Source organism: Rhinopithecus roxellana, chromosome 16, assembly GCF_007565055.1.
Source record: "Rhinopithecus roxellana isolate Shanxi Qingling chromosome 16, ASM756505v1, whole genome shotgun sequence".
Lineage (NCBI taxonomy): Eukaryota > Metazoa > Chordata > Mammalia > Primates > Cercopithecidae > Rhinopithecus > Rhinopithecus roxellana.
The window spans coordinates 89,415,960-89,430,764 of NC_044564.1; the positions used below are offsets into that span (position 1 = coordinate 89,415,960).

A 14,805-nucleotide genomic window follows, 5' to 3' on the forward strand; every position below is an offset into this window, starting at 1 on the left:
GGGAGGCGGAGTTTGCAGTGAGTCGAGATCACAACACTGCACTCCAGACTGGGCTACAGAATGAGACTCCATAAAAAAAAAAAAATGGTGAACTGAGACTTGAAAAAAAATCACAAATGGTGAACAGATGAGATCAGGATAAAACAATGCAAATATTCCTGGAAAACAATAAAAGAAACGTTTGGTGGAAGAAAATCTAAAACTCATTTCCTACGATATCTCATACAGACTTTGTTTACTGGAGAAAATAGCTGGCTCAGGAAGTCATTGGTCAGAGAATGATCACTGGAACACCTCACTTTTCTGGAGGCGACCTCTGGTAAGGACCAAGTCCTCTCTCGTGTTTGCTCTCTTGACCCTCCTCGTGGGGGCTAGAAACTCTTCTTACCCTCCTACCTGTGGGAAAATGACTCACCCCTAAACACTTGGTGGGCAGGTTTGAAAGCCACACAGGCAGTCAGAAAAGTCATGGCAGGGACACTTCAAAATAAATCTCTGAGGGAGCTGAAAAAAAAAAAAAATCAGACTAATCAAAACCCTGAAAAAGCCTTCTAAATCCCACCCACTCTGCCAATCACTGGGGTCTTCCCTGAGGAAACCTCAGAAAATTAACGCGGTAGAAGCCGAATTCAAATGCTGTTGCAGCTCCTCTTTTGGAAAAACCACTCTTTGCTGTAAACTTTGATGTTCATGGGACAATCCAACCAATATTTTAATGCTAATAGTAATCACGGGGCAAGCAGTTCCACTCCAACGTACAGAAGTGAAGGAATAACGGCATTCTGGCTTTGATGCCTTCTGTCCTTGTTTACACAGTAAACGAGACTCTCTTAACAGCCCTTGGAAAGATGCCTTTTCATATTTGACACTGAGTTCATCTGGGACAAATAGAAAACCTTGAGGAAATGTGAGTCTGCCTTCCCCAGAGTTCTGCACTAACTAACTAAACATGGCAAAGATTGATTTTTTTTTTTAAGATGGGGTCTCACTCTGTCACCCAGGCTGGAGTGCAGTGGCATGATCTCTGCTCACTGCAAACTCTGCCTCCTGGGCTCAAGCAATTCTCCTACCTTAACTTCCCTAGTAGCTGAGATTACAGGTGTGCATCACCAAGCCTTAATTTTTGTATTTTTAGTGGAGTCAGGGTTTCACCATGTTGGGCAAGCTGGTCTTGAACTTCTGACCTCAAGTGATCGTCTGCCTCAGCCTCCCAAAGTGCTGGGATTATAGGCATGCACCACCGTGCCTGACCATATTGAATTTCTTTAAAAAATAATGTATAATTTTGATTCCAATAATAATTTCAATTGGACTTTTTTTCACTACTTGAAAAATTGACTTGAAAATATACCACCAGGTAAACAGCAAGCATAAATTGCACAGATAAGATTGGAGGAAAAGATTCCTGTGATTAAAATGTTATTGTTAAGGCCGGGCGCGGTGGCTCAAGCCTGTAATCCCAGCACTTTGGGAGGCCGAGACGGGCGGATCATGAGGTCAGGAGATCGAGACCATCCTGGCTAATACGGTGAAACCCCGTCTCTACTAAAAAATACAAAAAACTAGCCGGGCGACGAGGCGGGCGCCTGTAGTCCCAGCTACTCGGGAGACTGAGACAGGAGAATGGCGTGAACCCGGGAGGCAGAGCTTGCAGTGAGCTGAGAGCCGGCCACTGCACTCCAGCCTGGGCGGCAGAGCAAGACTCCGTCTCAAAAAAAAAAAAAAAAAAAAAAAAAAAAAAAAAATGTTATTGTTAAAACAGTATGATAAGGAACAAGGATAGATAGATAATTTATTAAAACATGATAGAGAGTTTTAAAACAGACTAGGATATTTGATAAAGGGAGCTTCGTGAATCAATGAGGGGAGAAATGTATTATTCAGAGCAGCATTTCAGATATTGGCCTTTTAGGAAAAAAATCAAGAAAATTTCTCACTGAGTCAGGCATGTCAATAATATTCAATATTCTCATCTTCAAAATGAAAAGGTTGAGTTAAGAGATCTTCAAGGATTTCTTATTCTGTTAGTGTCTGAACCAGAAATTGTAAGAAGTAAAAGTTATGAACAGAGTAGGAAGAGAAAAATCAGTCAGAAGACAGAAAAAAGCCAAAGTTCCAACAAATGTGCACATACGTGCACACACACACAGAAACTCTGCATACGTGCACACACACACAGAAACCCTGCATACGTGCACACACACAGAAACCCTGCATACGTGCACACACACAGAAACCCTGCATACGTGCACACACACACACAGAAACCCTGCAGGTGGAAGTGGACTTATCCATGCACCAAGGGAAGGAAAAAGCCAAATGAAATGAGCATTCAATATGCTTTTGCCAAATACCAAATTAGGGTAACATGTGGTTTACAAACAGTAAACTCGAGCATTCAGCTTCCTTTTCTTTTCTTCTTGGTCCAATTTCTTTTGTTCTTTAAAGTCTCACCTTATGTTGCTACCTTGGTATAGAAAATGAGGGGTGGAGGAGAAAGACTGGACATAATTCAGATACTTTCAGTATGTTTTTAGTGGGTATAAATTTCAAATGCTTATTTTGTAGTGTATCAAGCTGCTATTTAAGACTTAAGGACAAAAAAAGTCAAAATACTGAAACTTGAAGAAATGGTGTTAAATTTCCTTGGAATCGGGGGCTCAAGCGTTTCAACTTTGAGAATCTAGTGATTCACTCTGAATGAAAAAATGTTGATGCAGTTGAAATCACTTTATGCAGTGAAATGCAAATTATGAGTGAACAAATTATAGCCTGCTGCTTTTGTCTGGTTTTGGACTATACCTAGCATCATGCATCATTTGCAGAAAAGTGTCTGTATAGAGAAACCAGTGAAACCATTTAGTCACGTGCAAATCAGTGTACTCAGAGGAAGGCAATGAAAAGGAGAACATTGTTATCTCCTCACTAGCTTAATGCTGTTCCTGATGAAAATCGCCTGAGGCCACATAAGAAATGTGGTGTAGTAATTATGTGCACTCAAATAACTTCCCATTGGAAAGAAATAATCCACATTGGTCACTGAATCAAGCAAAACAGGCATAATATTAAGCAGATTCACTTTATTTATAAAATAGTGAGTAATCACACTTCAAATAGATAATCTAAAAAAGAACACTGGAATTCAACAGAGAAACACCTGAGGCAAGGAAAGAGCGGGGAAGACAGGCAGCCTGCTTGGCTAGGGTTGGCTGGGAACTTCAAAGAGACTTCACAATGTGGGAAAAAGGTAAGTAAGAGACCCCCATTGGTCTACACTCCCACCACAAACTCCTGCAATTCTAGCCACAGGAGAGCCCCTTGACCCTCGTGGGCCCTAAGACTTACATAGGGAGCTGCCTGGAGACTGTGTGATGGCATTGCTCCAGAGAGGGAGCCCATGCTGCATTGCATACATCTCCTGAGCTCTAAGGAGCCATTTTGAGAGTCCAGCCATCACCAGACTGCATCCTGCTCTGGAGTCCAACAGTCCCTGCATTTTCACATCTCCAGAGATCTACTGACCTCCCATGTCTACAGCCATTACTACTGCTGGCTACTGCCATCAGAGCTGAAGTGCAAGCTACGAGCAGCAATCCTGACACCCACAAGCAGCAGGATCACCACAGATTTACAAGTGCCCTGCTGGCTACCCCACCTGCAGCCACCACCTAGAGCTGACACATGCATCCCCCAGCCACCTGCTTACAACTGCTGCCACTGAAAAGAAATAAGGAAGTCAAATTGTCCTTTTTTGCAGATGATATGATCTTATATTTAGAAAAATCTAAAGACTCCACCAAGAATCTCTTATATCACATCAGTAAATTTAGTAAAGTTGCAGGATATAAAATTAACATACAAAAACCAGTTGCCTTTCTATACACCAAAAATGAAATAGATGAGAAATAAATAAAGAAGGCAATCCCATTTCAAATAGATACAAAAAACAAAATACCTAGGAATAAGTTTAACTAATGAGGTTAAAGGCTCTACAAGGAAAACTACAAGACACCGATAAAATAAATTGAAGAGGACACAAACAAATGGAAAAACATCCCATGCTCATGGATTGGAAGAGCTAATATTATTACAGTGACTGTATTGCCCAAAGCAATCTACAAATTCAATGCAATTTCTATAAAAATACTAATGTATTTTTTTCACTAAAATAGGAAAATTACTAAAATTTGTATGGAACCAATACAGAGCCCAAATAGCCAAAGCAATTTTGTGTAAAAAGAACAAAGCTGGAGGCATCACACTACTTACCTTCAAAATATATTACAATGCCGGAGTAACCAAAATAGCGTGGTATTGATATAAAAGCAGACACAAAGATCAATGGAATAAAATAGAGAACCCAGAAATAAATCCTCATATTCACAGCCAACTCATTTTCAAGAAAGGCTCCAAGAACATACATGGGGGAAAGGAGAGTATCTTCAATAAATGGTGCTGCAAAAACTGAATAACTATGTGGAGAAGAATGAAACTAGCTGCTATCTCTCACCATACACAAAAATCAAATCAAAATGGATCAAAGACTTAAGGGGGTCTAAGAACTGAAACTATAAAACTACTAGAAAAAACGCAGGAGAAAAACTTCAGGACATTTTGGCCTAAGCAAATACTTAATGGCAAAGAACTCAAAGTACAGGAAACAAAAATGCTCCAGCCAGGCATAGTGGCTCACGCCTGTAATCCCAGCACATTGGGAGGCCGAGGTGGGCGGATCACCTGAGGTTGGGAGTTTGAGACCAGCCTGACCAACATGGAGAAACCCCGTCTCTACTAAAAATAAAAAATTAGCCAGGCGTGGTGGTGCATGGCTGCAATCCCAGCTACTAGGGAGACTGAGGCAGGAGAATCACTTGAACCCAGGAGGGGGAGGTTGTGGTGAGCTGAGATCGTGCCATTGCCCTCCAGCCTGGGCAACAAGAGCGAAACTGCACCTCAACAACAACAAAAAAAAGTTCCATGCGCGGTGGCGCACGCCTGTAATCCCAGCACTTTGGGAGGCCAAGGCAGGAGAATCACATGAGGTCAGGAGTTTGAAACCAGCCTGGCCAACCTGGTGAAACCCCATCTATACTAAAAATACTAAAATTAGCTGGGTGTGGTGGTGCATGGCTGTAATTCCAGCTACTCAGGAGGCTGAGGCAGGAGAATCGCTTGAACTCAGGAGGCGGAGGTTGCAGTGAGCTGAGATCGTGCCACTGCACTCCAGCCTGGGTGACAGAGTGAGACTCCATCTCAAAAAAAAAAAAAAAAAAAAAAAAAAAATGCTCAACACCAGTAGCCATCAGGGAAATACAAATCAAAACCACAAGAAGGTATCATCTTACCCCAGAATGGCTGTTAATAAAAAGACAAAAATAGCAGTTGTGGCAAGGATATGGAGAAAAAGAAACTCTTTACACTGTTGGTGGCAGTGTAAATTAGTACAGCCACTAAGGAAAACAACATGATTTCTATAGTAAACTAAAATAGAATTAACATTCGGTCCTGCTGTAGGGGTTTAATCAGGACAGTGGGGAAAATTATAAGCCACAAACCTTCTTGGAAGGCCTGAAGGTTTTTGCAAAAGTCTCAGGATAAGGTTACGGCTGAAGGCAACCTAATCTATATCTTGAGTAAATAGCTTAAAGTGGGTACAAAGGAAGATAGAGTAGTTTACCTAACTAGCTTGCTTACTCATGTGGTCCTAAGACTGACCTTTGATCTACCGAGGGTGCTTAATTGCTTTCTACTCAGGAAGTCCACAATGTCATTTACCCTCTAGTGGTGTTTACTCACGACCTTTGTCAATTAATCTTTACTGAATAAATTCAAGTCTTGCTAACTGATGAAGGCCGCGGCTGCGACTAAGTGGCCTGGAGTGGCTGGAGTGGCAAAGCAGAATATCTGTGTGTCAGTGTACTTTATTCATCTGTCATTGGGTCAGGGTCTACAAGACAGACTCCCACATCCTGCAGTTTCACTAATGGGGTTTTATTCAAAGGAAAAGCAATCAGCATATCAAAAGGATACCTGCATCCTCATGTTTATTGCAGCACTACTCACAGTAGCAAAGATATGGAATCAACCTAAGTGTCCATCAATGGATAAATGGATAAATAAAATGTATATATTTACCATGAAATACTATTTGGCCATAAGAAAGAATGAAATCATGCCATTTGCAGCAACATGGATGCAACTACAGGTCATTATGTTAAGTAAAATAAGCCAGACACAGAAAGACAAATATCACATATACTCACTCATATGTAGGAGCTAAAAAAGTTGATCTCATGAAGTAGAGAGTGAATTAGAGATACTAGAGGCTGGGAAGGGTGTGCAGGTTGGGGGAGGTATGAAGGGAGGTTGTTTAATGAGTGCAAACATATAATTAGAAGGAATAAATTCTAATGTTCAATGGCAGAGTAGAGCAACTATATTTAACAACAATTTATTGTATATTTCAAAACTGCTGGAAGAGAACATGTATTAATATGTTCCCAATACATAGAAATGATAAATATTCAAGGTGAGGAACTCCATAAATATCCTGACTTTATCATTACACATTCTATGTATGTAACAAAGTATCACATGTTCCCCATAAATAGGTGCAAATGTCATTCATCAATTTAAAAAAATTCAAAAAAATTTGCTGTTGCATTTAAACAATATTTAAGTAGTTTTCTACCATGCCTACTTTATTAAGAATGCTGAATTAATAAAATACCTTTCAGTAATTACTGATATAAATATATTACCTTCTCTTTTAATTTACAGTAGTAATTATTTCAATTTCTTTTTTTTTTTTTTGAGACGGAGTCTTGCTCTGTCACCCAGGCTGGAGTGCAGTGACGCAATCTTGGCTCACTGCAAGCTCTGCTTCCCAGGTTCACACCATGCTCCTGCCTCAGCCTCCCCAGTAGCTGGGACTACAGGTGCCCACCACCACGCCCAGCTAATTTTTTGTATTTTTAGTAGAGACGGGGTTTCACTGTGTTAGCCAGGATGGTCTCAATCTCCTGATCTCATGATCCGCCTGCCTCGGCCTCCCAAAGTGCTGGGATTACAGGCGTGAGCCACTGCGCCTGGCCAACCTCAATTTCTTGTTAGTTTATCACTTTAGAATTTTAGAATTAAAATCATTACTAATTTTCAAATATACTTAGATATTGTATTCACCACAATGTTATTTAGAATTTTTGCATCTGTGGTTATAAATGACCCGAGTCAATAATTTCTTTCTTTTTTTCCTGTACTTACTATGATAGTCTAAGAGTGATGATGTATTTTAAAGTTGCAATGAAGCAATTACAAGAAATAAAATATTGGTATATATTTCTCTATAACTTGAAATGATTTCAATTAATAAAATGATCTGATCTTTAAATATGAACTATATTCAGACATGGATCTATGTGCTTATCTTCTGCATTTTAAAAATCAACTTTAGCAAGATATTATTTACATACAATAATTGTACCTATTTAGTGTTCATTTTAACAGTGTGTGCACCCATGAAACTACCAACACAATAAAAATACAGAACATTTTTATCAACTCAAAAAGATTCCGTGTGCCTCTTTGCTGGCCATCTCTGTCTCTGGCCCTAGCTTCAGGCAACTGCTAATCGAATTTTGTTACTTCACTGTTAGTTTGCATTTCTAGAATTTTATATAAATACAACCATATGGTACATAACACTCTTTCATGTCTGGCATCTTTTACTCAAAATGACTGAAATTCATCCATGTTGTTACATTTATCATTAGTCTGTTCCTTTTTATTGCTGAGTAGTTTTCTAGTTATGGATACACCACATGATATCTATTCACTTGATGATAAACATGTAGGTTGTTTCCAGTTTGAGGCTATTGTGAATAAAGGTCTTGTCAACATTCATGTACAAGTCTTTGTTTGGACATAAGTTTTCATTTCACTTGGGTTAAATACTGGAGTGGAATGGTTGGGTTGTATGATAGCTATGTGTTTAACTTTTTAAAAATTTGCCAAAGTATTTTCCAAAGTCTTTGTGCCATTTTACATCCCTACCTGCCACGCATGAGTTCCAGTTGCTCAACATCTTCCGACACTTGGTCCTGTCAATCATTTTAATTTCAGTAATTTTAATGAGTGTGTAGAAGTGTCTCATTATGGTTTTGATTTGTATTTCCCTGGTGGCTTATGTTGAAATTCTTTCTTGCCCCTATTAACCATTTCATATCTTATTTTATGAATTATCTCTGTTGAAGTATATTGTCATTTTTAGTAAGCTGTCCTTTTACAATTGGGTTATATATTTCTTTACATTTTCAGGAAACAAATCTTCTGTCAGAAATTTATTGCAACTGTTTCTTCCCCTTCTGAGTCTTTCCTTCTCGCCTTCTTAAGTGCTTTCAAAGGACAAGAGTTTTTAATTTTGAAAATTACAAATTATGATTTCTGTCTTTTATAGTTCATTATTATCATTAAAAATCTTTTTTTTTTTTTTTTTTGCTGGTCTCAGTCTTTAATCATGGCTGGGCTTCACGCGCGCACACACACGCACACTCAGGCTTCAGATTTTGTTGAAAGCTGTGATATCGACACTTTGCACGTGTTGCTCAAACTTGGTGATCTCCTCCTTCAGCAAGTCTGTCCCCACCTTGTCCTCCACCACACACTGAATCTGTAGCTTCCAGATACCGTAGCCCAGGGGCACCAGCTTGGAGGCCCCCCAGACCAGTCCGTCCAGCTGGATGGAGGGCACACAGGCCTCCAGCTGGGCCATGTCCATCTCGTCATCCAAAGGCTTGACATCGAGCATGAAGGAGGATTTGGCCACCAGTGCAGGCTTCTTGGCCTTCCTCTCCACGTACTGCTGCAGCCGCTCCTCCCGCAGCTGTGCCGCCTTCTTGTCTCCCTCCTCATTGTCGCTGCCAAACATGTCAATGTCATCATCCTCGTCATCCTCTGCTGGTGTGGCTGGCTTCTTGGCCTGGGGCTCCACTTGGCACATGGAAGACATGTGCTGGGTCTGTGGGGCCGTGGCCCGGTGGCCAGGCGAGCTCTTCCCCAGCACGTTCAGCCGCGCCTCCAGCTTGGAGATGATCGGCTGCAGCTCCTGTACCACGCCGCGCAGGCTCTGGTTCTTCACTTTCAGACTGGCGATCCGGACGACGAGCTCGCTGTGGTCTGCGCAGGCGCCGCTGGAGGCCCCTGGGCCTGAGTTTCCGGCCACGGATTTCGGGATATTCTCTCTGGCTCTGGCAATGTCATGGAGGATCACGCTGGCGCCATTCTCCTGGCCGGAGGCACCGGCCACAGGCCCATTCATCTGCTCGTAGAATCTCCTTTCTGCATGGTCGTATTTGAACTTGTCCAACCAGATCTTCTCATGCACTAGGAAGTTTGTAGCCATTTTTCTGACACTAGCCAAGGATGCAGCGGCCAGGGAGGAGCAATCGGCGGACGTGGGATGCCTGAGGAAACGGTACTACCTTAAAAATATTTTCCTATAGTCCTGGTAAATTTTAAATGATGACTCTGAAAATGATATTTTTAACTTATTTTATGGTTTTTTTTTTTTAGTTTTTTATTAATTTTGATCAGTTGTATCTTACTAGGAAATCACCCATTTATTGTAGTATTCTCTTCTGATCCTATGAATTGATTCAATAGCCATGTCTCCTTTTACTCATTACAAATCTTACATAATTTTTCTCTTATCTCTTTACCTTACTCGGGTTTATGTGAGGTATTCAGTTTACTAAGGTTTTAAAATATTTTCATTTTAGTAGGAAAAGGATGGATTATTTTATATATTTCACTGCCTGAATAAGTTTAGGTATGGTTTCGGGTGCAATAAGAAAGACATAAAATAGAATGGTTTATGCCAAACATGTTTATTTTTATCACACAGCTAAAGTCTGTAGTTAAGTTGCTGCTGCTTTTGAGTCAATAACATCAGGACCAGTGTTGGTGAATGTTTTGGCCTTCCCCGGTGGTTGAAAGATCACCACTGCTGGCAGCATAATGTACAAGGCAGGAAGAGGGATGGAATTGATGGTAACAGCTAAGTGGTCTCTTTTCTTAGGAAATAAAGGTTTTCCCAGAATACATCTACCAGTGTTGTGCTTCTCTTGGGCCGAGGCAGGTCATTTGGCCACTACCAGTTTCAGAAGGTGATGAGGTTACAGCACTATTCACAATAGCAAAGACATGGAATCAACCTAAATGCTCATCAATAGTAGACTGTATAATGAAAATGTGGTACATATACATCATGGAATACTATGCAGCCATTAAACAGAATGATATCATGTCCTTTGCAGGGATATGGATGGAGCTGACGGCCATTATCCTTAGCAAACTAATGCAGGAATAGAAAACCAAACATCACATATTCTCACTTATAACCAAACACCACATGTTCTCGCTTATGAATGGGAGCTAAGTGATGAAAACACATGGGCACATAACAGGGAAACAACACACACCGGGGCCTATTGGAGAGTGAAGAGTGGGAGGAAGGAGAGGATCAGGAAAAATAACTGATGGGTTCTGGGTGATCAAATAATCTGCACAACAAGCCCCCATGATATGGGTTTACCTGTGTAACAAACCTGCACATGTACCACTGAACTTAAAAGTTAAATTAAAAAAAAAAGATAAAGTAGACCGGGCGTGGTGGCTCACGCCTATAATCCCAGCACTTTGAGAGGCCGAGGCGGGTAGATCACGAGGTCAAGAGATCGAGACTATCCTGGCCAACATGGTGAAACCCCTTCGCTGCCAAAAATACAAAAAATTAGCCGGGCGTGGTGGCGGGTGCCTATAGTCCCAGTTACTCGGGAGGCTGAGGCAGGAGAATCACTTGAACCCGGGAGGCGTAGGTTGCAGTGAGCCGAGATTGCGCCACTGCACTCCAGTCTGGGGACAGAGTGAGACTCTGTCTCACAAACAACAACAACAACAACAACAACAACAACAACAACAACAGATAAAGTAAGCAGTGAGAGAGGAGTTTGGGGATTGCATGCTGGTTCAGCAAAGCAACATTTTCCAAAAATTTCCCAAAAGATACACAAACTATCCAGTAGACCACTTTAAAATATTATGTGTGAGGCTTAAGTCTTAAGATTAAAAATTCAGAAACTGTAAAAGAATACACATTTAAACATGTAGCAAATAAAATTATGTGAATGGGATAATATCATATGCAAAGTTGAGACAAGGAATAGATGTTTTTTAAAAAAGGAGTTACTCCCTTTAACATAAAAAGCTGTTTTAAGTTAATAAGATAAACAATCCAAAAAGAGAAATGTATAAACGAATGCTTTATAAAGGCAATTTACAGTATAGGAAATTCAAATGGTCAAGACACATTTAGAGGCCTATTAATATACAATTATAATTAGTTATCACTTGGAACTTGTAAAATCTCTCAAGGTTAAAGAGTAACCGTAGCTGGGCACAGTGGCTCACGCCTGTAATCCCAGCACTTTGGGAGGCCAAGGCAGGTGGATCATTTGAGGTCAGGAGTTTGAGACCATCCTGGCCAACATCCATCTCTACTAAAAATACAAAAATTAGCCAGAAGTGGTGGCAGGCACCTGTAATCCCAGCCACTTGGGAAGCTGAGGCACGAGAATCGCTTGAACCCGGGAGGCAGAGGTTGCAGTGAGCCAAAATTGCACCTCTGCACTCCAGTCTGGGCGATAAAGCAAGACTCAGTCTCAAAAGACAAAAAAAGAGTAACAGCTACTTTTAGTAGGGGGAAAGAGGTACATTTATACACTAGTACTGGAAACATAAAAAGCTACAGTCTTGGGACAAAGAAATCTGGCAACATCTGTTAAAATAAAATAACACATACCATTTGATCAGTCCCACTCCTACAAGCAGATGCTACAGAAAAAATAATCTCCAGTAGGTAAGGGCATGACTGTCCTTGTCCAATAATCTGTCAAGTATAGTTATAAAAGATTATTTCTCCTAATGAAAAAAATGTGAATAACCAATGGCAATATGGTCAAAATATTATGGTATGTCCACACCATGGAGTCTTTTCAGCTAGCTAAAAATCGTTAAGTGTAAAAGGTGCAAAAATGAGTATACAATCCCTCTTATGTATGACAATGAAATCACACACACTAATATATGATACAGATGACATATTAATGTGACTGTATGTGATTGTGAATATAGCGAAAAATATCAAGTTGATTAGCATTATCTGTTGACAGACTGTTGGAGTGGCTGGAAATGCTATGAATGGAAGTACATTATAAAAGTTAGTTAGGTCAGGCATGGTGGCTCATGCCGGTAATCTCAGCACTTTGGGAGGCTAGGCAGGAGAACTGCTTGAGGCCAGGAGTTTGAGACTGACCTGGGAAACACAGCAAGACCTCATTTCTACAAAAACTAGAAAAATTAGCAGGTGTGGTGGCGTGTGCCTGTACTCCCAGCTACTCAACAGGCTAAGGCAGGAGGATCACTTGAGCCCGGGGGTCGAGGCTGCAGTGAGCCAGGATTGTGCCACTGGACTCCCACCTGGGTGCCAGTCTCTAAAGTAAATAAAGTCACATTTATGCCATGTTATATATATATACACGTGTGTGTATGTAACTATTTTAATAAAAAGAAAGGCAAGTGTTTCATGGTCTGTTTTTCTCCACTGGTTTGAGACATAGGCTTAAAGTTAAATCAGTAAACAAAATGAATTATATTTATTGTGAAATCTGCTTCTATAGGAAGACCTTTTCCAATGTATCAAATAGAGCTTCTTCTCTACTTGAATGTTATGGCATTTAATAAAATGATGTATTCTTACAAAACGTATTTTTATCAATTACTTGTCTGGTATACAGTAAGGTGTGACTCATGGACAAAGATTTTTCCATGTACAATATATCATGTACAGTAATCACAGGGCTTGTCTGTAGTATGAGTGATTAAAACTCGTTCTGACTTCTGTGAAAAGGCTTTCTCACTTGCAAGAAATACAGTTTCACTCATGTGTAAATACTGAAGAATACTAAAAACTGATTTCTGTGTGAAGCTACTCCCACATTTGCTCTTAACGTTGTCTCCTTCTGGTAGAAACTTTCGGATAAATTCCAGGTGAAGTGTTTTCCAGTTAGTGTTCTTATAGGTTTTGTTCTCCAAATGGTGTTTTGAGTGTATAATGGGATTTGAATGATCATTTTTTTCTCATATGTGAATTTAGTATATTCAGGTCACTAACTTTTCGGTGGAAGACTTCCTAGTCATCATATTCATAAAGTTTCTCTCCAGCATTAATTTTCTGATATATAATGAAGTATGACTTGTAAAGAAAATCCTACCTACATTTAGTACAAACAGAAAATTGTTATCCCCTATGAATTATCTGATGCATAAGTAAATGTTTGAGTGTATGTTTTCTTTTATTTTCTGAATACACAGTATGAACACTTTTTAAAAATTAATTTAAAATGCATTTTTGGCTAGGTGCAGTGGCTCACATCTGTAATTCCAGTACTTTGGGAGGCCAAGGTGGGAGGACTGCTTGAAGCCAGGAGTTTGAGACCAGCCTGGGGAACAAAGCAAAGTGAGGCCTCATCTCTACCAAAAAAAAGAGAAAAGGGCTGGGCACGGTGGCTCACACCTGTAATCCTAGCACTTTGGGAGGCTGAGGCAGGTGGATCACCTGAGGTCAGGAGTTTGAGACCAGCCTGACCAACATGGTGAAACCCTGTCTCTACTAAAAATACAAAAAAATGTAGCAGGGTGTAGTGGTGTATGCCTATAGTCCCAGCTACTTGGGAGGCTGAGGCAGGAGAATTGCCTGAACCCGGAAGGCAGAGAGGTTGCAGTGAGCCAAAGTTGCACCATTGCACTCCAGTCTGGGCAACAAAAACGGAAACTCTGTCTCAAGAAAAACAAAAAAAAAGCCAGGTGTACTAACAAACGCCTGTGGCCCGAGCTACTTGGAAGGATAAGGCAGGAGGGTTGCTTGAGCCAAGGAGTTCAAGGCTGCGGTGAACTATGATCATACCACTGAACTCTACCTGGGGCGACAGAGTGAGACCCTGTCACTAAAAAAAAAAAAAGTTAAAATTAATAAAATAGAATAAAATGCACTTTTATTAAAATATTTAAACTGTAAAACTGTCTTAAAATAGTTTGTTGTAAATACAAATGAACCATAATGGCGTGCTGGCATAAAAAGATACAGCTGGCCGAGTCATGCCTGTAATCCCAGAACTTTGAGAGGATGAAGTGGGTGGATCACTTCATCCAACATGATGGCCAGCCTGGCCAGCATGGCGAAACCCTGTCTCTCCTAAAAATACAAAAATTCGCTGGGCGTGGTGGTGCATGCCTGTAATCCCAGCTACTTGGGAGGCTGAGGCATGAGAATCACTCGAACCTAGGAGGTGGAGGTTGCAGTAAGCCAAGATTGCATGCCATTGCACTCCAGCCTGGGTGACAGAGCAAGACTCCGTCTCAAAAAAAAAAAAAAGAAGAGATATGAACCTATAGTGTTCTCCCTAGTAAAGTCTATATTCCACATGCCTCCAATCTATACTGACCTTTGAATTCTACCTAACATTTAGCTCTCCCAATTCACTCAGTTTTCCATCATTTATTCCTCAATCAGTCCACAGTGCCCCTTGAGATGCAAGAAATCCCACAGAAGAAAGTCTTTTTTTCTTCTGCAGATGAATACTTTGTTGACAAAAGGTCAAGTAGCTCTTTTATAGTTTTTTCTTTTTCTTGGGAGTGTAACATTCTATTTTTAAAAATGTGCTTGAGAATAAAGGTTAAGAATCACTATCT

General features: G+C 40.5%; 2 protein-coding genes across 3 annotated transcripts in view; both read right to left on the reverse strand.

Annotated features, from left to right (window-relative positions):
- ZNF484 (zinc finger protein 484) overlaps positions 1-14,805 on the reverse strand; it is a 128,377-nt gene that overhangs the window by 3,222 nt on the left and 110,350 nt on the right. The window lies entirely within an intron of this gene.
- On the reverse strand, positions 8,558-9,451 carry LOC115893968 (elongation factor 1-delta-like). Of its 2 annotated transcripts, XM_030919979.1 has the most exons (2): positions 9,277-9,400; positions 8,558-9,204 (listed from the first exon to the last, which is right to left on the reverse strand). In XM_030919979.1, the coding sequence occupies exons 1-2, from the start codon at positions 9,398-9,400 to the stop codon at positions 8,558-8,560; spliced, it is 771 nt and encodes a 256-aa protein (XP_030775839.1). The 2 variants fall into 2 exon arrangements, with proteins under 2 accessions (XP_030775839.1, XP_030775840.1); XM_030919980.1 differs by having other exon boundaries at positions 8,558-9,451.

Excerpts from the sequence above, each read along its gene's own strand:
- LOC115893968 (XM_030919980.1), bottom strand. The coding sequence starts at position 9,400 with ATGGCTACAAACTTCCTAGTGCATGAGAAGATCTGGTTGGACAAGTTC.